The sequence below is a fragment of the Hyperolius riggenbachi genome, chromosome 10 (assembly GCF_040937935.1).
Source record: "Hyperolius riggenbachi isolate aHypRig1 chromosome 10, aHypRig1.pri, whole genome shotgun sequence".
In the NCBI taxonomy this organism is placed as follows: Eukaryota; Metazoa; Chordata; class Amphibia; order Anura; family Hyperoliidae; genus Hyperolius; species Hyperolius riggenbachi.
The window spans coordinates 263,716,090-263,740,212 of NC_090655.1; the positions used below are offsets into that span (position 1 = coordinate 263,716,090).

General features: G+C 44.9%; 1 protein-coding gene across 1 annotated transcript in view; it reads right to left on the minus strand.

Annotated features, from left to right (window-relative positions):
* The window catches only part of LOC137537153 (zinc finger protein 208-like), a 289,307-nt gene that overhangs the window by 193,317 nt on the left and 71,867 nt on the right, over nucleotides 1-24,123 (minus strand). The window contains exons 6-7 of the mRNA XM_068259276.1: nucleotides 17,696-18,766; nucleotides 552-573 (exon numbers count right to left, since the gene is read on the minus strand). Of these exons, the coding sequence (XP_068115377.1) occupies nucleotides 552-573; nucleotides 17,696-18,766 (1,093 nt within the window). The remainder of the gene's footprint in view (nucleotides 1-551; nucleotides 574-17,695; nucleotides 18,767-24,123) is intronic.

The window sequence follows — 24,123 nt, forward strand, 5'->3', positions numbered from 1 at the left end:
GGACCTCACACCCCAGACTAGGGAATCTGTATATCATCTGTGTTATTCTCTAGACCAGTTCCAGGGTGTTGATGACCACGGACCTCACACCCCAGACTAGGGAATCTGTATATCATCTGTGTTATTCTCTAGACCAGTTCCAGGGTGTTGATGACCACGGACCTCACACCCCAGACTAGGGAATCTGTATATCATCTGTGTTATTCTCTAGACCAGTTCCAGGGTGTTGATGATCACGGACCTCACACCCCAAGACTAGGGACTTGTATCATCATTCAGTTATATCTCAGACTAGTTCCAGGGTGTTGATGATCACGGAGCTCACACCCAAGACTAGGCATTGTTTATTATCTGTTATGACCTTCTGCTTTCCTGACCACTCTTCTGATCACTGATTCGGTACTTCGCTATATCTGATACTTTGTTGCCAAACCCTGCATGTTTTAGGGTTACCGAATTAGTCTCCTGTGTTTGTACCTTATCTGTCTGTGTGTTGCCGACCCGGCTCGTCCGACCTCGAGAACTATCTCCCTAGTCTAGAGATAGTTCACAGATCTGTCAGTGACACTCTGTCTGGTGTCACTCACGCTCTGGTCCTTCCTACTCCCAGCCTGACCCCTCCCTCGGGAGAGTTGCAGGCTAGTGGAAGGAACTTGTTATTTGTGCAGCATTCCTTACTGCCCTCGCATCTGCTTCTCAGGTGCCGTCCTCAAAGTATACTGTTGCACCAAACACTCATATCACTCAGGTGTCCAGAGGTTAGTGCTATATCTGATTATCGGTGATTCTGCAGATCATCAATAATCAGACCCTCTCTGAGTTACACCGATCGTTACAGGAACACAAATAGATTCAATGCCAGAAACTATTGGCCTTACTGGCGGTGCCTTAAAATTTTTGTGTACTTTCGGTAGTGTATACAGGACTGGTGTTATTGGATTTTGTTTAATAAGAAAGGATCGACATTGTTCATCAATGATACCTTTAGAATAGGCCCAACTCACCACCTTCTCAATTCTACTTTTTATCTGGAACACTGGATCCTTTTCCAACTTGCAATATACGTGATCTTGTTTTAATTTCTGACCAATTTCCATCTCATAGTACGTGGTATTCATCACAACCACAGCTCCCCCTTTGTCTGCTGGTCGAATTGTAATCTCCTTATTTTCTTGCAGACTTTTTGTAAGGCTTGGTGGTGTATTCTCCACAGTCAGCATGCAACGCATGAGCTGGCGTGGAGGAGGTACACACACTAGCACAAGGAAACAGGCTATCCCTAGTATAGTGGAGGGGAGGACTGACTCCAATAGGAGATTGTGGCGCACAGAGCCGGTGCAGATCTGACAGCCACAAACAATGCTTTCGTTATAACGTCTCAGCGCAAAGTAGCTCTGAGCGCATAAACCAGAACTGAGGAGATCAGGACAGGTAAACAGAATGAACGCTTGCTTAACTAGCCACTACTTAGTGACAGCAAGCGTCCACAATAACACAGACTGGAATGAGGCAGCCAATGCGGTGCGGCGATGGCGTGCCTCACAAAGACAGGAAATAGCAGGATCAAGATAGATGAACGTAACACAGACAAATATACAATAAGTATGTATTCCTAGCGTATTACAATTACAGCTATCAATGAAACTATTTGTAACGTCTGACTAACATATGTATATATCGGCAATGAACCGATATATGACATAAGCAGGAACGCTGACTAGGACTGGAGTAATACAGGGAACAGGACTCAGAAGGATTCGCTATCTCTTCGCAGAGATGAACGCAATCCACAAACGGTAACAGAACAGGATTCAGAAGGATTCGTTATCTCTTCGCAGAGATGAACGCAATCCACAAACAGTAACAGAACAGGATTCAGAAGGATTCGTTATCTCTTCGCAGAGATGAACGCAATCCACAAACGGTAACAGGACAGGATTCAGAAGGATTCGTTATCTCTTCGCAGAGATGAACGCAATCCACAAACAGTAACAGAACAGGATTCAGAAGGATTCGTTATCTCTTCGCAGAGATGAACGCAATCCACAAACGGTAACAGGACAGGATTCAGAAGGATTCGTTATCTCCTCGCAGAGATGAACGCAATCCACGAACAGGACCAGGAGCAGGATACTAGCTCAGCACGGGTGCTCACGATACGCGCAAACTACCAAAATGTGCTGGAAAGCTGACTAACTGCACACAGGATATAAACAGTTCGTGTACGTATACATCAGCGACACTGATGTATCAACGTAACACGAATACAAGGAAAATAATAAACGTGCTGGTATGCATATATATGGGCAATGAACCAATATATGATGCAAAACCAGCAAAGTATCTTTTAGAACAAGAAACACGATCGGGGCTGAAGCGACAGCAAGACTGGCTTAAACTGAAGCTATGAAAACCCAAGGAAACCCTGCAGGAAGCAGATCTTTATACTGAGGTCATCCAATGGGAGCAGACATGCAGATTCCCACACAGGTGAATGATAATCAGTCACAAGCTGACAGCAGGGAAAGGCCGACAAAGCTATGCAGCTTGCATGAAAAGAGATCAGAACTACCTGAGCTGCAGCACTACTACTTCCAGCAATGCCTGCTGCAGCAGCGATCATTACAGTACCCCCGCCCTTAAAAGCGGATTCCAGACGCTTTTCAAAACTGAAATTCCCAACAAAACAGTCTGAATGATAATTCATGATGACCGGGACAGCCCGGCAAGACCGAATTCCAGAATCAGTCCCCACAAGACTGGACCCATCAGAACCAGAACCTACAGAACCATGCCCATCAGTACTACAAGCCCCAGTGTGACACCCATCAGAACCATGATTTCCAGAAGAAAGCCCTCCGAAACTCCCTGAGCGATACCCACCGCCTTCCAGGAACCGTTCAAAAACGCCAAAGCCTTTGCAATGCCCACCGGGACTGTCTTTACCAACACAAAACCCACTGTTGAACCAGTCCAAGGCACCAGGACAAGTTTTCTCAGAGACCTCCCAGAACACCTTGAAGCTCCAAAGAGATCCCCATAGGTCAGAACGCCCCTTAGGCTCACATGGAGAACTATCAAGAACCCCTATGGAACCTAGGGCAATTCCCGAGTCAGGGCCACAAGGACAAACATCAAGATCAGGGCTTTCAGGGACCAGAACAATCTCTGGGCATGCAGGCAGACTGGCAACATCAGAACATGTTCCCACTAAGGAAGCATCAGAGCACGCTAACACCTTAGACACACTTGGGCATTCTGGCACACAAAGAACATCTGGGCACACTGGCACAAGAGAAACCTCTGGGCATGTCAAGGAACTGTGAGCCTCAGGGTCAGCCAAGACAGGACCAAAACCAGGACTGGCCAAAAAAAATTCATCATGACTAGACTTCGCAACTACTGGACTTTTACACGAGAATGCAGGATCAGACTTAGATGTCGCTGATTCCAGCAAAGTCAGTAACAAATCAGATTCAGGGGCACTAACAAGACAGGACAAATCTTCTGATGTATGCACTGAACCAGATAGGGACTCCACAACTACCTCTGGACTGGACAGAGACTCATCTAATACACTGGATTGGAGCTCATGAGGCGCTGCAGAACAAGTCAGTATTGCAGCAGCCCCAACTGGACTAGGCAAAACTGAGGAATTCCCTGGACAGGAAGGGGACTCTGGAACCTCTGCCACAGCGGCCAGAGAACCAGAATCTTTCAGGATACAGGGCTGGGTTTCAGGAACACTCATCAGACCGGACTGAAATTCTGAGATTTCTATTATTTTGACCAGAGAATCAGAATTATCCATGTTACAGGGCAAGACTTCTGAAACATTCAGAGGACAGGGCTGGAGTTCCTCGGCTGTTACAACACTGGAGAGGGACTAAACAACATTGGTTAAATCAGACTGTGTACAGGGCAAGGTATCTAACACACTTGCTGACGAGGACAATATTTCAATGGCTTCTGCTTTGCTGGGCAGAAATTCATCAAGTTTTATTAGAGCAGACTGTAATTCCAAAACAGCTGCTAGACAAGTGAATATTACTGCAACACCAACTGAGGTAAGCAGTGCCTCAGACTCCTCTGCTAGAGGGTTTGAAGTATCCAAAGTACTGGGTGAAGCATAAGACTCTGCGACCACAGCTTCACTGGACAGGATCACTGAACAGTCCATATTGCAGGGCAAAACCATGGAAGCACCTGCTGGACAGCATAATGATTCTGTGACCTGAGTTTCATTGGAGAGATCTACTGCACAATTCATGGTACAGGGCAAATTTACTGGAACATTTTCTGAACAAGGTAATAATTCTGCGATTTCAGGTTCACATAGCAGATGCTCTGAGCTATTCATGAAACTAGAGCGAGGTGTAGAAACAGGAAGATCAAGACACCATGTTTGCGCATCTGAATCACCATTCATTTGTAAAATTGGAAAATTCAGATGCTGGGGTTCTGAGGTTTCTAGACAGGATTGCTGGGACTCGGAAACTGATGTAGTGCATCTATTGGCATCTGCTGGATCAGACAGGAGTTGAACTTTATTAACACAGGTAATTTCTGCAGAAGTGTTTGCAGAGGCAGGCAAGATTTTTCTGGTGTCTGTTTCACTGAACAAAGAGTCATGAGTACTGGCTAGGCTGGACTCGGAAGTCAGCAGGACCTCTGGATTCTCTGCTGAGAAATTTGCGCAGGGCAAGGTTAAGAATGTATCAGTGGCTTCTGTTTTACTGGTAAGTAACACTGAGTTATCCATGGTACAGGGTGGAATTGCAGGAACTTCAATTTCACACAAAAAGAGCTCCGAATCACCTGCTGAATCAGCCAAAGGTGCTGAAGCAGGCGGGTCAGAACGCCAAATTTGCGAATTCGGAGTCACATAAAAATCATCCAAAATCAGTTCCCACACATCAATCAATGGAGCCACAAAGTCATACCCACACACACCAGTTGTATTAGGTTATAGGCAGACTTAATGCATGCATTCAATACTAATTCACTTTTTGCACTGTAAAATTGACAAAATGAACTTGAATCATTCTTCCATTCATTGACCAGAGCTTCCATCTCTCCTTTCTCAAATGGAGGATTCCAAGCATACTTAACAGGCAGATCATGGTTTGCAGATATGATTGTAGCAGGGACATATATTGGGTTAATTAGCAGGTGATTGGCAGATTCCTTATTCCTAAGAATCTCCAATACCTGTAGCAAGTGCTGAACTGTAGTGTATGCAAACTTTCCTTGCTTCACAAATAAGTTGATTTGTTCAATACTCTGTAATATCTCCTCATAATCATACTCAGATAATTCTTTTAAACAAAAATCTTTATTTTCCCTAGCCAGGGAGGAAAGTTCATTAGTAGTTTCATAAGTCCATTTAACTCCCCTGAAAGACAATTGCATTTCATTATCTGTTAATGGCAGAATCTCATTATAGGTCTCAGTCGCTAAGGATAACGACTCTGCAGATCGGACACGTTTCTTAGAACGTTTGCGTTTTGCCTTAGACCCTGCTGTTTTTGGTGATTTATTCAAGGCTGCAGGGAAATTATCAGTAACACTTTCTGCTTGCTGAACATTTTTGCAAGCAATTGAAGGAGAAGCTGATTGGCCTGCTGCCAGGAGTTCATTAAGAGGAAAAGGCAATGGATCTATGCGCAACCAGTTATGGATCACAAATGCTAGAAATTCCAGCGGTCTCTCTTTCAAATCGGAATGATTGAGAACATCAAATGCCCACTGGAATAATTCCCCTTTAAACAAAATATAACTTAGTTGGAGTGCCCAGGTTGAAACAGGAGTCGCTTGGAGATCGGGATTGGCCAGGAACCTGGCACATTCAGAGAAAAACTCATTTTCTGTTTCAGAGTTAAGTTCTTCAAATTTCTTAAAGGAACAGGAACCATAATTAACAGTGTCATACTTTCTGGGAATCCACCCCACAATGGGGATTGGTAATGGGGTTTTCATAATGTAAGGCTTGGTGGTGTATTCTCCACAGTCAGCATGCAACGCATGAGCTGACGTGGAGGAGGTACACACACTAGCACAAGGAAACAGGCTATCCCTAGTATAGTGGAGGGGAGGACTGACTCCAAAAGGAGATTGTGGCGCACAGAGCCGGTGCAGATCTGACAGCCACAAACAATGCTTTCGCTATAACGTCTCAGCGCAAAGTAGCGCTGAGCGCACAAACCAGAACTGAGGAGATCAGGACAGGTAAACAGAATGAACGCTTGCTAAACTAGCCACTACTTAGTGACAGCAAGCGTCCACAATAACACAGACTGGAATGAGGCAGCCAATGCGTTGCGGCGATGGCGTGCCTCACAAAGACAGGACAGGATAGTCAGGAAATAGCAGGATCAAGATAGATGAACGTAACACAGACAAATATACAATAAGTATGTATTCCTAGCGTATTACAATTACAGCTATCAATGAAACTATTTGTAACGTCTGACTAACATATGTATATATCGGCAATGAACCGATATATGACATAAGCAGGAATGCTGACTAGGACTGGAGTAATACAGGGAACAGGACTCAGAAGGATTCGCTATCTCTTCGCAGAGATGAACGCAATCCACAAACGGTAACAGAACAGGATTCAGAAGGATTCGTTATCTCTTCGCAGAGATGAACGCAATCCACAAACAGTAACAGAACAGGATTCAGAAGGATCCGTTATCTCTTCGCAGAGATGAACGCAATCCACAAACAGTAACAGAACAGGATTCAGAAGGATTCGTTATCTCTTCGCAGAGATGAACGCAATCCACAAACGGTAACAGGACAGGATTCAGAAGGATTCGTTATCTCCTCGCAGAGATGAACGCAATCCACGAACAGGACCAGGAGCAGGATACTAGCTCAGCACGGGTGCTCACGATACGCGCAAACTACCAAAACGTGCTGGAAAGCTGACTAACTGCACACAGGATATAAACAGTTCGTGTACGTATACATCAGCGACACTGATGTATCAACGTAACACGAATACAAGGAAAATAATAAACGTGCTGGTATGCATATATATGGGCAATGAACCAATATATGATGCAAAACCAGCAAAGTATCTTTTAGAACAAGAAACACGATCGGGGCTGAAGCGACAGCAAGACTGGCTTAAACTGAAGCTATGAAAACCCAAGGAATCCCTGCAGGAAGCAGATCTTTATACTGAGGTCATCCAATGGGAGCAGACATGCAGATTCCCACACAGGTGAATGATAATCAGTCACAAGCTGACAGCAGGGAAAGGCCGACAAAGCTATGCAGCTTGCATGAAAAGAGATCAGAACTACCTGAGCTGCAGCACTACTACTTCCAGCAATGCCTGCTGCAGCAGCGATCATTACACTTTTTAAGGCTTCTCTTTCTTCCTTTGATAAATTCAGTCTGGTGTCCCATTCTTTATTCCGGAAGGACTTTTCAATCTGAGCCAAATCTGCATTATCATTCCCAAAATATCGATCAAAGATCGCATTACTAGGGGGATTAAATGAACTTTTATTCCTCAGACCCATTTCTCTCAAGCAAAAAAACTCATCATCTTCCATAGATACCACCTTAGTTGTTTGAGGAAAAAAAAAGATGGAGTACTAAAAAACACTTTCAGGCATAAAGTACGAAAAAATTGAAACAATTCTAGGTCCAGTTGAAAAAAATCCGGCTGGGAAGTTGGGCAAAAATTGTGTTATGGTTGCGGTTACCGTAGGCTGTTGACCTTGCCACTGTGAGCAGAACCTTCTAAGCACAGAATCTAAGTGACCACGGGTCTTCACCCACGACCCCTTGAGGGGGAAGCAGGACCACAACCCCAGGAGGGGGAAGTGAAACTTAGCTGCCTATTGCCCACCAGGTTGCGCTTAGGGAGATTCAACAGTGGCTCAGAGAACAGATGATACTGCGTTGTAGAGCAAGTAACCGAGGCAAGGTGCAAAGTCAGCAGGCGGAAGAGTAGTCAGGCGGTCCGGGATCAGGGCAGGCGGAGTTCAATCAGGAGCGAGAAACAAGCAAAGGTCGAGGCAGGCAGAGTTCAAGCAGCACGGGTAACAAGCCAAGGAGTCAGGACAGGCGGAGTTCAATCGTAGTCAGGGAAAGCCAGGGTTCAGTAGCAGGAAGTCAATCAGTAATCCACACGAACAAAGTAACAAGTACCACAAGCTGCACAAACAGACAGCACTGAACTGTTAAACAGATGGGGTTTAAATAGGGCTTTTGGCGCCAATTGATCCGCATCACGCATGCGTACAACGGTACGTCTTACTACGCGCATGCGTATGCACATGCGTGCCAGCAACCCTATCATATCGCGCATGCGTAATAGAGGTCGCAATGTCCCGCGCACGCGTAGATGCGGCCAGAGGTGCGCGTGCGTGAGAGTGCGTACGCGTCACACCGTACGGCGTGACGCGCTGATACAAACAGGTCAAATAGCCACCTTTCCTACGCGCGCGCGCGCGAGCAGAAGCCCGATTAGCAACAGGTCTGAGCGAAGCTTGGTGAGTATAACAAATTGAGACCATGATTGAGCACCTTTGTCTCTGTGGGAGTCAGATTGTAATCCGAGATATTAATCACTAGGTTGTTTTTTTCTCCTGTCTCAAGACCATTTTGTCTACGGTACTTTTTATATTTTTGGAGTTGGTATCTCTTCCCTCCTCTCCTTCGATGTTTTTTTGTTGTATTGTCGGGGAGGTTTCCCTGGAGGTAGATAAAAAATCAGATCCTGAGGATTCAGCCCCGGTTGCTCCAGATACCGGATTTTGTGGATGTTTCTTGGAGTGGAGGTTAGGATGCCTTTTATTTCTCAGTCTCCCCCTGGGAGGAACCCTGGAACTACCAGGAAACCGCTGCCATGAGTAGACATAACCTGTAATCAGATATGTCCCTTTGAAACTTTGAGCGTTTTATTTCCTCAACTCAGAGACGTACAGGTTATGTCTACTCATGGCAGCGGTTTCCTGGTAGTACCAGAGGTAAAACTGGCTCGCCTAGGGTAGTACCTCTAACTACACCTAGGCGGAGGAGTTTTCAACCTTTCTTGGACAATTTTGTACCACATGACCCTTTTCTGCGTAATACAGGCATAGAACCTCTCTTCTTCTCCTGTTCTTTTCCAACTCTGACAACCTAGAATGGCCGATCTGCATTGGTTCATCTTGGGACATAGGAGTGGACTGGGAAAAGGATACGGTTTTAATAGAGCCCCTGGATCTGCTCTGTTTTTGATAACTAATACGGCGATCAATTTTGACCGCCAATGAGATCGCTTCATCCATGGTTTTGAGCTCAGGATGACTGATCATCACATCTGAAACTGAGTCTGACAGGCCTGTCAAAAAACAATCTAGTAGAGCAAATTGTCCCCATCTAGCTGAAACTGCCCACCTCCTAAACTCTGCAGCATAAGTTTCGACAGTATTATGTCCCTGACGAAGGGTTTTCAACTTTCTTTCAGCTGTAACCGCAATGTCGGGGTCGTCATAAATTACTGCCATAGAATAAAAAAAAACCTGAACAGAAGATAGTGCTTCATGACCATCAGGTAGACTGTAAGCCCAAGTCTGGGAGTCTCCAGATAATAGAGTTTTGATAAAGGTGACCTTCTGTAGTTCTGAACCAGAAGATATGGGCCGCAACCCTGCGCGCGGCGTCCTGCAAGTCTGAGTGGCGGGGACAACAACTCTCCGTCACAGTGGTATCCCCACCGCTCGTTACACATATAAGTGACAAGCACCCTCCATGCGATTCTTATGCTCAGCACATGCTGCATTGCATGAGATCGTTACAAATTTATTGTAAAATGCAGATCAATATAGTAAGGTCATTTACAAATAACTATTAATGCAAAAATTGTTACATATGAATATATTTTCACCAAAGGGACAATTTAATCCCAAAAGGCCAATCAGTCTACCAATACCTCAAACATTCGATTAGTGAAATGACCACACCTAAAATTGTAATCGACCTAATTAATTCCTAATGGTCATCCATAATAATATCATGAACGCCCATTACCCATGAGGCAAAACAGAAGCAGTGTGCACCGTGCCCCTGCATTGTCCCACAACCAAGGGACAGACAACCTGCTGTCATTGACTCCCCCCCCCCTCCCCCACAATCACAACAACCATGCCCCAGCATACAAACTAATTGAAAAGGGGTCGTCATTTTAAAGATGTCTATAATGGGTATCACACAATCAGTCCAAGATCATGGAAAAAGCCAAAAAATGCAAAAAAAAAGCCTTTCCCTTTGGATGCATCTTAACCACTTAACGACCGCCTAACGCCCATAGGCGTCGGCGGGTCGTTAGTGGTATAGCATGGAAATGGCCGCTCGATTGAGCGGCCTTTCCATGTTAGTTCACGGAGACTGCCTCCGTGAGCAGTGTGCAAGCCGCCGATCGCGGCTCGCACGCATAATGTAAACATCCGGGGAAGAAATCCCCGCTGTTTACATCACACGGCGCTGCTGCGCAGCAGCGCCGTGACGTAGATCGGCGATCCCCGGCCTCTGATTGGCCCGGGGATCGCCGCATTCTGATTCGCCGGCATTCACTCTAGGCGGCGCAGGAGGGATCTCCGTCCTGCACTGCCCATAGGAGGAAGGGGAGGGATGGAAGGGGACGGAGGAGGAAATTCGCTGCGGAGGGGGGCTTTGAGGAGCCCCCCCCCGCCGAACGAACAGAGCCGGCGGCGATCAGACCCCCCCAGCAGGACATCCCCCTAATTGGGAAAAAAGGGGGTAAGTCTGATCGCCCAGCCTCCTTGCTGATCTGTGCTGTGGGCTGTAGAGCCCACGCTGCACAGATCAGCGAAATCACCCCTGGTCCTTAAGTGGTTTTAAAGTCCTTCAACCTGGCCAAAAAAATAGTCCAGAGCACACAGAATACTGATTGATCCAAAATGGATTGCTTCAGCTGCAGTCATTCATATATGCAAGTTTCTGGGAAGGTCCTTGACGAACACCACACTATGGTGGAGAACGCCTTAGGCCTAGGGAAAGGATGAGGCCGGGAGCCCCTATGTTGTAGTACCGTTAGACAAGTGGATTATGTAATAATGTGGGTAATGAATACTCAAAGGCGGGTTGCCCTGATGCAACCAGTGACAATCGCATGAGTAAAAAAACGTTTCCGCTCTGGAACACTCTGGGACCAGGCTGTCGCTCTCCTCCTGTGGTCCTATATACTGGTGGATGGTCTCCCGGGTAATATAGTAGCACCTCAAAGAGGTGAGGGATACGGAGGCAAATCGGTGAAGGCGCCCTTAAGCTTATCAACAACCCAATAACGGAAATAAAGTAATAAAAAAAATAATAAAAAATAAAAAGAGGTATCTTACCTCATCAGAAGACTCACATAGGTGGAAAAGGGAGTCTTTATATATCATATATGCGCCCCCGCACTGCACGGCTGGCAATTACGGTTTCTGTTTATTGACCTGATGAAGCGGCTGTGTCCCGTGAAATGCGTTGTCTACAGTTTAACCCCTTTCTTTTAATAAAGACTCCCTTTTCCACCTATGTGAGAGTCTTCTGATGAGGTAAGATACCTGTTTTTATTGTTAATTTAATTTTTTTTTAATTCTTTATTTCCGTTATTGGCTTGTTGATTAGATTAAGGGCGCCTCCACCAATTTGCCTCCGTATTCATATATGCAGATTGGGTGACTGCAAAGAGGAAATTCTTCAAACACTAAAGAATATTTTAGCGTATGCTCGAATTGTTCCCAATAGCAGATCTTTATCATACAGTCTTGTGTTAGTAAGTAATTATGGAACAAATCTCCAGAGGGTTCATATTGTTGTTATCATTATGTGTATAGGCCATTCCTCCATGCATATCACTTGCGTATATTTGAATGCCACAATGTCATTGATTCCTCTAAGGGCCAAACCGGCTGTGCACAGCAAGTATGATCATCTGTGCATCTAGATTGCATACAGTATTATTGCTCCTTCCTTTATAGTTACCACCTCCAGGCACACCAGCTATATCATCCACAAATTCCTGCTTGGGCCCAGCTAACCGCACGTAGTTTGCGCTGCACAATGGGAGTACTCGGCTGCTAAGCAGAGACTCGGGCCAGCCTTTTTTCAGCCTTCATATCGGTTTCTGCTTTGGTATTTGGTCCACGCCACCACATTTTGGCACGGTTGCTGCGATGCAGCGGAAGGGCATAGGGGGGGCGTAGGACTGAGCCAGCAAGCTATACATTACCTGTCCGTGGCCTTCGCTTGCTCCGGGCTCTCTCCGCTGTCCATACATGTGCGCCCCACGTTGTTGCCTAGTAGGGAGTTCACAAAACCTGGGATAATAATTAAACAAACTGCCTATTTGTCAGCAAGGCACTTTATTCATAGTAGTTTCAGAGAACATAAAAATCGCTCAAGGAAAGCACTTAGATGTAAAATATATAGTATTTAATACAATTTCAATCATAATAATCAAATTGGGTGATCGATCAGCCAACAAGTCACCTGATGTATGGCTACCTTAAAGGGATACTGTAGGGAGGTCGGGGGAAAATGAGTTGAACTTACCCGGGGCTTCTAATGGTCCCCCGCAGACATCCTGTGCCCACGCAGCCACTCACCGATGCTCTGGCCCCGCCTCCGGTTCACGTCTGGAATTTCAGACTTTAAAGTCTGAAAACCACTGCGCCTGCGTTGCTATGTCCTCGTTCCCGCTAATAGCACCAGGAGTGTACTGCGCAGGCGCAGACCATACTGGGCCTGCGCAGTACGCTCCTGGTGACATCAGCGGTAGCGAGGACCCGGCAACTCAGGCGCAGTAGTTTTCAGACTTTAAAGTCTGAAATTTCAGAAGTGAACCGGAGGCGGGGCCAGAGCATCGGTGAGTGGCTGCGCGGGCACAGGATGTCTGCGGGGGACCATTAGAAGCCCCGGGTAAGTTCAACTCATTTTCCCCCACCCCCCTACAGTATCCCTTTAAGTTTTATGCAGGTAATAGTACATCTTACATTCCATGCAGAGGAACAAAACACGTCACACTGTGGGAACAATATACAGCTGATATTCAGCACATTATCCAGAGGAATAACTTTATTAGCATATTTAATCACAGGAGAGATACTTGGAGATGCATCAGATTTCCATACTTTCTTTTTAAAAACATTAATTTTTATTGCCAAAAGCATTAACAATAGTAAAAGAGTAGAAAGGTACAGTTGGCATAATAACATAAAATCAGTCAAAAGTGAATACTTCACTTCTGTTATTAAGGATAAACAGAAGTAACAAAACAACATCAAGCATAAAGTCAGCGGCAATGAGCCTAACACCTTCTGAGAATGGAATAGTTATCAGAAAACCGTGGAGGGTATACAGGGGGAAGCTAAGGAGAAATGACTAACCATAAATGTTGCTAATGTGAAATGAGGATAAAGAGTGTAAATGTGTATAATGATAAAACGATTACTCAAATCACTTATTAGTGGTTAACCAAGTAATGGTCGTAGAATCCTTTCCATGTGAACGTCAACTGTTGCTAGAGCAAGAGTCTGCATGAAAGAGGGAGGGGTGGAAGTGCACCAGCTGGACACAATCAGGTGACGTGTAGCACACAATAATCGAGATATTTCTAAGCGATAAGGTGAGAATTCCATTCCAATAGAGCGTTATTTTGTTATATAACACAGAATCGTTTCCAGCAACAGCTTCCCACATTTGCCTATAGCAGTGATTCTGATCCTGGCTCTGCGGACTCCGGGGAGTACATCAGCAGCTGTCAGGGGGCCCCCCAGGGGCCACAGAGGAAATGGCGTATCGGGCCCCCAGGATGTGCAGGAGGTGTCTGGCATGACTGCAGGAGTATCAGCGGCAGTCTGACAGGAGGGCTATGGGAAAATGGCATCTGAAGCCCAGCACTAGAGTCTATTTGTGTCTCCAGTGCTGGGCTCCGTCCACCATTTTCCTGTAGCCCAGCCCTGCCTGTCAGCATAGTGCGGGAGGTGTGCAGCCGGAGCTGCTGCAATGAATTCTGCACCAATCTGCTTAATTACAAGTGTTGTTAATTGGGGCTTCTTCCTGTGTTACCATTTGCCTATTTCAATTCATTAGCCACAATTTGCATATCTTTAGGCTGGCCCTGCCCCTGTGTGGCTAGAGTCTAGTGTCTCTAGTATATTTACAGCTGCAATCAGTCTGCTTGTTAGCATCTATCTAGTCAGGGATATATTAGCAGATCATATAGTCAGCATGACCTTGGTGAGCAGTGTATAAATTTAAGGGTATAAATTTAAAGGGTATTAATTTTAAGAGTACTTTAGACAAACCGAATTATACCAGAATTGAGCCAGAAGGGAACAGAAGTGAACTAGCACAAAACTCTGGGCCTGTTGTTCATCTACTGATTTTCTACACCCTGCATAGAAGTACCTTCAATACCATATTGAACATACACCAGCTAAATTTAAGCACTGCACACCCGCTTACCAAATTACTAATGGTTTCACCGTGCCTCACCAACCACACCACTGCTGATCTTCGCTGGCTGCTCCACTGCTGAACTCCCCACCAACTGATCCATCACCGAGACCTCCAGACAAGTTACGTCATTACCAACCAGACACCCCATCTACCAATCACACACAGCTGGATTTACTTTTTTTTTGCCATCATTGATGATCTGCCAACTTCACTGCTGATCTCCTGTGGACTGCGCCTTACCAGATTGATTATCGATGCAACTTTGCTGAACCCCTTCAGCCACATCATTGGTGACATTTATCTCATCTTGGTCTAACTGCTGTCCCCCTGTCCATGCTTCCACTCTCCACACCCCATCCTACCTTATCCCTTCAGTACAAAATGTACCCCTTCCCCCCTATTCACTCCCTGACCCCTCCACCATTTCCCAGCTATCTCCCTCCCCATCTCGCTCTCCCCTATCACCCCATGCTGTACCTCCACCTCCTTCTACACCTTGTCCCCGTTCTGTTTCCCGCACCGTCTCCCCTTCTGTCATTAGACTCCCTTTTGGCCCTCAACCCCCATGCGCCTCCCTTCCCTCCCCCCCACACTCTACCCACACACCCCCTCGGCATAACCTTATTCCTATCCATCCTACCTCTAGGCATTCACTCCCTGTTTCCTGTGGCCTCTGGAATGCCAGGTCCACCCGCAATAATCTGCTCTCTGGAACTCGCTCCCTCCAGCCACCAGATTCGCCCCCATCTTTAATACCTTCACACAAGCTCTCAAGACTCACCCTTTCATGCTCGCATACCCCCCTACACCAGCACCATAATATGTTCTGTTAGACACCCACTCAACAGATGCACCTATTGTCTCCACCCACACCCTTTAGATTGTAAGCCTCTGGCAGGGCCCTCTCCCTTAGTGTTTCCAGCTTGATTATGCAATCTTACTGACAATCACCCCTTTTGTGGACTAGAACAATCTCTATTTTGACCTATGACACTGTATTATCAAATCATTTGCATGATCTTGTTTTGTTGTGAGTTTCCTGTATGTCCTACCTTGTAGGTTAACCCTTTTATCTATTGTGCAGCGCTGCGTAATATGTTGGCGCATTATAAATACAATAAATAATAATAATAATAATAATAATAATGATGAAGATCGGGGAGCAGTGTTGGAGGACAGGAGAGGAGTCACCTGCCAGGTAAGTATAGTACTTTTATTTTCAGGTGCTGCCACTGACACCAGGGATATCAGGGGGCACTAACTGGGGGGAAACAGAAATAACAACTTTAAAGGGAACTCTGCCTAGAATGTGTTATAAAGAAACAGTGCCTAATGTTTTTAAGGGTGGAAATGCTGCCTTAGGTGTTTTTATATGGGGGAATAGTTGCCTTCTTATGTATATTTTTTGGGGGAAACTGCTGCCTAATAATAATGTGTATTTTGTGGGGTAACACTGGTATATTGTGTGCATTTTTTTACAGGGGGCAGGATGCTGCCAAATGATATCTCTGTTGGGGTGCCCACATTCATGCCCCTTATTTTGTTATGACGTATATTGCATACGATTTTCTGGTAAATCATTAATGTAATTTCCCTGCTGAAATACTATTTCAATATGGCACAACATTTATTAAAAGGAAAATACAAACTAAAAAATCATTATGTCCAAAAGCAAATGTATTGCCTCCCTTTCCTATCCACTCTTCAGTATTTTTCTCTAGCATATTTAGTAGATCCAGTAATGCTTTCTTAGATAAATGGTCCTGCCAGTTGAATCAATATCATCAACTCCTTTTCAGATGCATAATTTGCATTTAGTCTACCAATTAATAGTCTAGCCAGGGCTATATTAGCAGACCATATGAACAGCAATGACCTTGGTCAGCAGTGTATACACTTAAAGAGAACCTGAACTGAAAATAAAAAGTCAAAACACCCATACACAGGTCCTACTTACATCCTGTGTAATCTACTCATCAATCTCCTTCTCCTCTCCTGCTTTCCATTTGTCCACTGTGATCGATGGAATTCTCTGTCCTCCATTTTAAAAATGGCCATTACCCCATAACAGCTTCCTGGTCAGCACACTGTTAAACTGTAATATCACCCACTTGAGCCATAGGGAAACATGGACATTACCTTGCACATTCAGTTGTAACTGACAGCTGCTGATGCATAACTGACAGCAACTAGTATATTTCAGTTCTGACAAAATATTGTCAGAACTGGAAGGGATCACTGTAAGAAGAAAATGGTGAGCTGCTGAGAGGAACTGATGGTGAGGTAAGGATGTAATATTCATTTGCAGCTACATCATGTGTTAATTTTAAATAATTTTACTCCCTTCAGGTTCCCTTTAAGGGGAAGGTCAAATTTTTGGTGAGGTCACGACTTAGATCGAACCGCTAAACCGAAAGGCCCAACCAGAACTCCCTCTGCAGAGGGCCATGGAGGTGCAGAAGCATCGCTGGAACTCCTATACTAGTGGTGTCAGCAGATAACCGAAGTATCCAGGGGAGCTGCGGCTGTGGTAATCAGAGGGACAGCAGATATCAGTTACACCCACTTGTAGATGCTGAAAAACTGGAAGTAATAATCCCATTGATTGAGCTGATAAGTGGATGGATCTTTCTTCATAGACTGTAAATACAAGGAGGATGTGTATGTGGCTATGCATAGCATGGGAAGAGAGCTCAGGAGTCTACCAGGGAGCAACTTCTTGTGCAGTTTTCATGGAATCTATGGACGCTTTAAATATCATTTTGTTTTAGACTTCAGTGTTTTTTTGCAGCAGTTTAGCATTTCCCCGCACGTGATTTGTCTTCCGAAGGGCCCTTCTGTGGATGAGTGAAGCAGCTGAATGATATTGGGGCATGTGGATAGTGTCAGGGAAGCACAGTGCAGTAATTGTAAAGCTGTTTTCTAGGAAATTTTAGATTAATAAAGATATTGAACAATTTACATTAACACATAGTGACTCTATATTTGTGTCTGTTAGCATCTTTGTAAGGTTGGAAGTGCAGCTTCGAGAAATCATGCAACAGCGCCACCCACTGATTACAAAAAGCAGCTATTTATGCTTTATAATTTTCCCACACTCAGCACATGAATAGAATGACAAGGTACGATTTATTCCCAAACATTTCCAACACTCAGCAACATGAATAGGGTGTCTCACCAGTGTGAGATCTCTCATGTGTGACAAGGTATGTTTTACGACTAAAACATTTCCCACACTCAGTACATGAATAGGGCTTCTCACCAGTGTGAGATCTCTTATGCATGTCAAGACTTGATTTCTGAAGAAAACATTTCCCACACTCAGAACATGAATAGGGCTTCTCACCATTGTGAGATCTCGTATGCATGTCAAAACATGATTTCCGAACAAAACATTTCCCACACACAGTACATGAATAGGGCTTCTCACCAGTGTGAGATCTCATATGTATGACAAGCTGTGCTTTATGACTAAAACATTTCCCACACTCAGAACATGAATAGGGCTTCTCACCGGTGTGAAATCTCTTATGTATGACAAGATGTGTTTTTCTCCCAAAACATTTCCCACACTCGGCACATGGATAGGGCTTCTCACCAGTGTGAGATCTGACATGACTGACAAGCTGTGGTTTTGTCCCAAAACATTTCCCACAGTCAGAACATGAATAGGGCTTCTGGCCAGTGTGAGATATCTTGTGTGCGGCAAGATATGATTTCTGTGCAAAACATTTCCCACACTCAGCGCATGAATATGGCTTCTCACCAGTGTGAGATCTCTCATGATTGACAAGCTCAGATTTCTGAACAAAATTTTTCCCACACTCAGCACACGAAAAGGGCTTCTCACCAGTGTGAGATCTCTCATGTCTGACAAGACTTGATTTCAGACCAAAACATTTCCCACACTCAGAACATGAATAGGGCTTCTCACTAGTGTGAGATCTCTCATGACTGAGAAGATTTGATTTCAGACCAAAACATTTCCCACACTCAGAACACGAATAGGGCTTCTCACCAGTGTGAGATCTCTCATGTCCGACAAGACTGGATTTCCATACAAAACATTTCCCACACCAGGAACAGGAATAAGACCCTCCAGCAGGGGCAGAGCTGTGCTGGGTATGAGGCCCCTCGGGGTTAGACAGGTGAGGGGAGTCTGGGGGAATATTTGGGGTAGCCAGGACATCTGCAGGAGACTCTTGTCCAGTGTCATCACCATCCGTTGTACAGTCTGTGGATACAGAGAGACGAGTCTCTGAGAGGTTCCTGATGCTGGGACTCCGTGCTGCAAATAGAGAAACATCATCACTTCCTGTTAGAGAATTCTGAGGGGAGGAGCAATTATCATTAGGGATGAAAGGAAAGAGGATGGTCGGCACTGCTGTACAACTTCCTTTATTTGGCAATGTGCAGACAAGTAGGCTGTGTGTTACATCATCACTTCACAGTCCATAAGAAGAGACTAAACACATACCGGTGCGGGGGTGGATAATGGTGGGTGCTGGTTGCTGGGAGCCTGATAGCAGTTTCACACATGAGCGCTTCTTCAGAGGCCATGACAAGGGGGCGGGGCTGCAGCTATATCTCCTCTAGTTGGAGAAATAAACTGCTACTGCTAAAGGTAACCTACAATCCAAGATTACAGTGTGGGGAGGTCAGGGAGCGCGAGGCCAAACAACACGGCCACTATTCCAAATGGAATTACAAGTCCTGCTGCAGCAGCTAATTATACAAGCCGCTAACATAATATCCCATGATGAATATAAAAATCAGGCAATGCAGAGCAGAGGTTCTGGCCGAAATAGTCAGCAGTATGTTTTATACTAAGGGTGTGGAAAGGAAGACAAATCTGTGTGGCCATAAACTGATTTTTGTTTCCGGACAAAGATTCTACATCCTCATTTGTGCTGCAGTGAGATCCAGGATGTAGAATCTACAACCTCCATTAAAAACCGCGCTGGCCACGATTGCGCGCAACCACGAGTATCGGTACTGAACGGACTGCTTCAAGTGAACTGAAGTTCCCAGAACCAATCTGATGACCAGCTGCAGCAGCAATCATTCATTACATGTATAATGAAGCCAGTAAACAGTGTTGCAGACGCAATCGCGCGTGCTCCAGCACATGCATGCTGGACGCTAATTGATGCATCTGAACTGGAGGTCACAGAGCCAATCAGATCACTTATAGAATGAATGGTTGCTGCTATAGCCAATAGCAGCGAACATTCAGCACAAGTAACAGATATTTACACTGTTGCCCCTGAAGTGCTTCTTGTAACCTCAGCTCTCTGTCAGTGTGTTATCTGAGGTTGAAGGAGCTGCTGACAGTGCCAAAGTGGAACATATAAACAAAAGAGAGGGAGCACCGTTTCCCAAAAAAAAAAAAAAAAAGAGTATGCAGCGTGCCCAAGGTCTCTCCCCAGTGCCTCCTGGGAAATGCAGTCCAGATAAAACAGAAAGGACCGGCACCGCTGTCTTGTATCAAAGCTCTTTTAATAGCACCAAAGTGGCAGCAGTGACAGACTGCTGTTTCGGTTTACACCTTTATCAAACTGCTCAAAGCCATAAAAATTGTGACAAGACAAATACCTTTAAATACCCCCTCCCTGGATGGGAGGGGCCCCAGAGCGGACCTGAGAGGGAACTTCAATAGTAATATGCAAATATGCTCATGTTTCATGCACACTGAAAAAAAGTGTAATACCTGAATTAGCTTGTACACCACACCCCCAAGCTGGGATAGATCGATGATCACTTCCAAAAAAGGGAAACACTTTCTCCTCCTGTCCCTCCTCCAGCCAGCCACTCACAGCTGTACAGGAAGTGCTCTAAAGACTTCCAGGTCAACCTGGAAGTAGTTGGCACATTATAGTCATTGGAGTGATCAGGTTGCAGCATTACCAAAAGTGGCCACAAGATGGCTCACTCAAAGTGGGTGCGACATTGAAGTTGCACCCTGCAGGAAAATAAAATTAAAAGTTCAAGATTAAGCCACAAGGTGTCAGTGTGTGCAAGAATTCTATTGCAGTCAATAGATCGCATAGACGATGAGTTTAAGTATATTTTAAGTGCGACAAAAACGTTGCATCAAGAATACAAAAAGCAGTGTTGTTCTCCTACCTGGTCCGCTGAGGGTGGACATTAAAAGCACAATCTGGAAAAAGAGCATAAAATAAACATGAAAACGTGATTAACTCTGGAGATTCTGATGTCACTAGATACAAAAACTAAGATCATATTCGCGGTTTAAACCACCCACTCCAAAAGTATTCAGTTTCTTGATCCAAAAGGCTTGTTTTTAAGTAAGGCCTTGTCCCTATCCGAGCCCCTCCAAGTATCCGGGACCCCATCGATTGCCATTATGCGCAATTGTGACACTGCGTGTTTATGCAAATGAAAATGTTCCGCTACGGCCAAAGTGCAATTCGGATCGCATATATTCGATTTATGCGACAAGAAACGCTCCTTGAGTCGCTGAGTGGTTTTGCCTACATAGCCAAAAAAACATGGGCATTTAATCATATATACGACGTACCTAGAGTTACAATCGTATCGGCCACGTATTTTAAAGGGGACACCCGTTGAGGGATGGCAGAATGTGTCCCCCCTGATAACATGTCCACACATGTGGCATGATAAACAAGGGTACATGCCCTTTCTGCCCATGTCCCCAACAGGGCCCCCACTCCTAGTAATTTTGTCCCGAACTGTTGGTGCCCTTTTAAAGGACATCAACGGGGGATATCGTAGTTCTGGAATCGATGGGAATCCTTCACTCAAAATGTGCCAATGTTTGCGAATTGTGCGTGCAATCCTGTTACTGCAGGTATTATATGTGGATACGAAAGGTAACCTAAGGCTTCTCCTTCTACCTATTCTATCACGTTTCTCAGTTTGAAATGTATGTTCAGGGTAACCCCGGGCCCCAAACTTACTCCTCATTTCCTCCTGTCTCCTCTCCCTGACCTCAGTATCTGTGAGAATGTCCGCCACTCTCTTAAGCTGCCCTAGTGGTATACTATCTCTGGTGCCGTCGGGGTGGAAACTCCTTTAGTGCAAAAGGGAGTTCCTATCAGTCTCTTTAACAAATAAATCCGTCTCGAAGTGACCATCTTGCAAAATGACTCGAGTATCCAAAAAGGAGACACTACTGGGGTCACTATGCGTCGTAAACCGAATATAGGGGCAGGCACTGTGCGACACGAACTCATCCAAGCTCGAACGCGGGCCCCTCCACATGCAAAATATATCGTCTATAAATCTCCACCAGCACAAAGCGTGCTGGCGGAAAAGACGATTATCATAGACAAATGCCTCCTCATGGAGGGCCATGTATAGATTTGCGTAGGAGGGGGCCACGTTCGAGCCCATTGCCGTGCCCCGCCTCTGCACAAAATACCTGACCCCAAACGTAAAATAGTTGCACTTGAGTACCACCTCCAACAGTCGCACCAGAAATTTCCTCTGTCACAATTTTTATGGCTTTGAGCAGTTTGATAAAGGTGTAAACCAAAACAGCAGTCTGTCACTGCTGCCACTTTGGTGCTACTAAAAGAGCTTTGATACAAGACAGCGGTGCCGGTCCTTTTTGTTTTATCTGGACTGCTCTTCCCAGGAGGCACTGGGGAGAGACCTTGGGCACGCTGCATACTCTTTTTGGAAACGGTGCTCCCTCTCTATTGTTTATGTGCATATGAGTGCCTCAGGAGGTGAGCACGACTACGCTTTCACGATATTAATCACTTCAAGTGAAGACATGACTACTCCGGATGTGTTTGGTTATAATGAGCAGCAAGCAGGAGAGATCCTTGCTCCATGAGGAGGCATTTGTCTATGATAATTGTCTTTTCCGCCAGCATGCTTTGTGCTGGTGGAGATTTATAGACGATATATTTTGCGTGTGGAGGGGCCCGCGTTCGAGCCTGGATGAGTTTGTGTCGCAACTGCACAGTGCCTGCCCCTATATTCGGTTTACGACGCATAGTGACCCCAGTAGTGTCTCCTTTTTGGATACTCGAGTCATTTTACAAGATGGTCACTTCGAGACGGATTTATTTGTTAAAGAGACTGATAGGAACTCCCTTTTGCACTAAAGGAGTTTCCACCCCGACGGCACCAGAGATAGTATACCACTAGGGCAGCTTAAGAGAGTGGCGGACATTCTCACAGATACTGAGGTCAGGGAGAGGAGACAGGAGGAAATGAGGAGTAAGTTTGGGGCCCGGGGTTACCCTGAACATACGTTCCAAACTGAGAAACGTGATAGAATAGGTAGAAGGAGAAGCCTTAGGTTACCTTTCGTATCCACATATAATACCTGCAGTAACAGGATTGCACGCACAATTCGCAAACATTGGCACATTTTGAGTGAAGGATTCTCATCGATTCCAGAACTACGATATCCCCCGTTGATGTCCTTTAAAAGGGCACCAACAGTTCGGGACAAAGTTACTAGGAGTGGGGGCCCTGTTGGGGACATGGGCAGAAGGGGCATGTACCCTTGTTTATCATGCCACATGTGTGGACATGTTATCAGGGGGGACACTTTCTGCCATCCCTCAACGGGTGTCCCCTTTAAAATACGTGGCCGATACAATTGTAACTCTAGGTACGTCGTATATATGATTAAATGCCCATGTGGTTTTGGCTATGTAGGCAAAACCACTCAGCGACTCAAGGAGCGTCTCTCGTCGCATAAATCGAATATACGCGATCCAAATTGCACTTTGGCGGTAGCGCAACATTTTCATTTGCATAAATACGCAGTGTCACAATTGCGCATAATGGCAATCGATGGGGTCCCGGATACTTGGAGGGGCTCGGATACGGACAAGGCCTTACTTAAAAAGGAGGCCTTTTGGATCAAGAAACTGAATACTTTTAGAGTGGGTGGTTTAAACCGCGAATATGATCTTAGTTTTTGTATCTAGTGACATCAGAATCTCCAGAGTTAATCATATTTTCATATGTTTATTTTATGCTCTTTTTCCAGATTTTGCTTTTAATATGCAACCTCAGCAGACCAGGTAGGAGAACAACACTGTTTTTTGTATTCTTGATGCAATGTTTTTGTCGCACTTAAAATATACTTAGAGACACTGAAGCGAAAAAAAAAAATATATGATATAATGAATTGGTTGTGTACTATGAATAATTACTAGAAGATTAGCCGCAAAGAAAATATTCTCATATTTTTATTTTCAGGTTTATAGTGTTTTTTTCTAACATTGCATCATTCTCTAATATGTGCAGATTACACAACACTCAGCATTCAAAATGATTCTTTCAGAGCAGTCTGTGAACTAATGACCTCTCCTCTGGCAGAGGAAAAGAAAACAGTTGAGATAATAAAAGTCAGATAACAGCCCTCTCCACGACTTTGAAAGTCGTAGAGCTTAATGGCTTTTTTGCATAGAGATAGCAATTGGAGTTTCTTAACTCTTCCTGTACTAAAAACAATTAGACTGATGTGTCTGATCTTAATGTTTTATTTCTTAGCTGTACTACACATACAAATCATAATATCATAATTTTTTTTTCGCTTCAGTGTCTCTTTAAACTCATCGTCTATGCAATCTATTGACTGCATTAGAATTCTTGCACACACTGACATCTTGTGGCTTAATCCTATACTTTTAA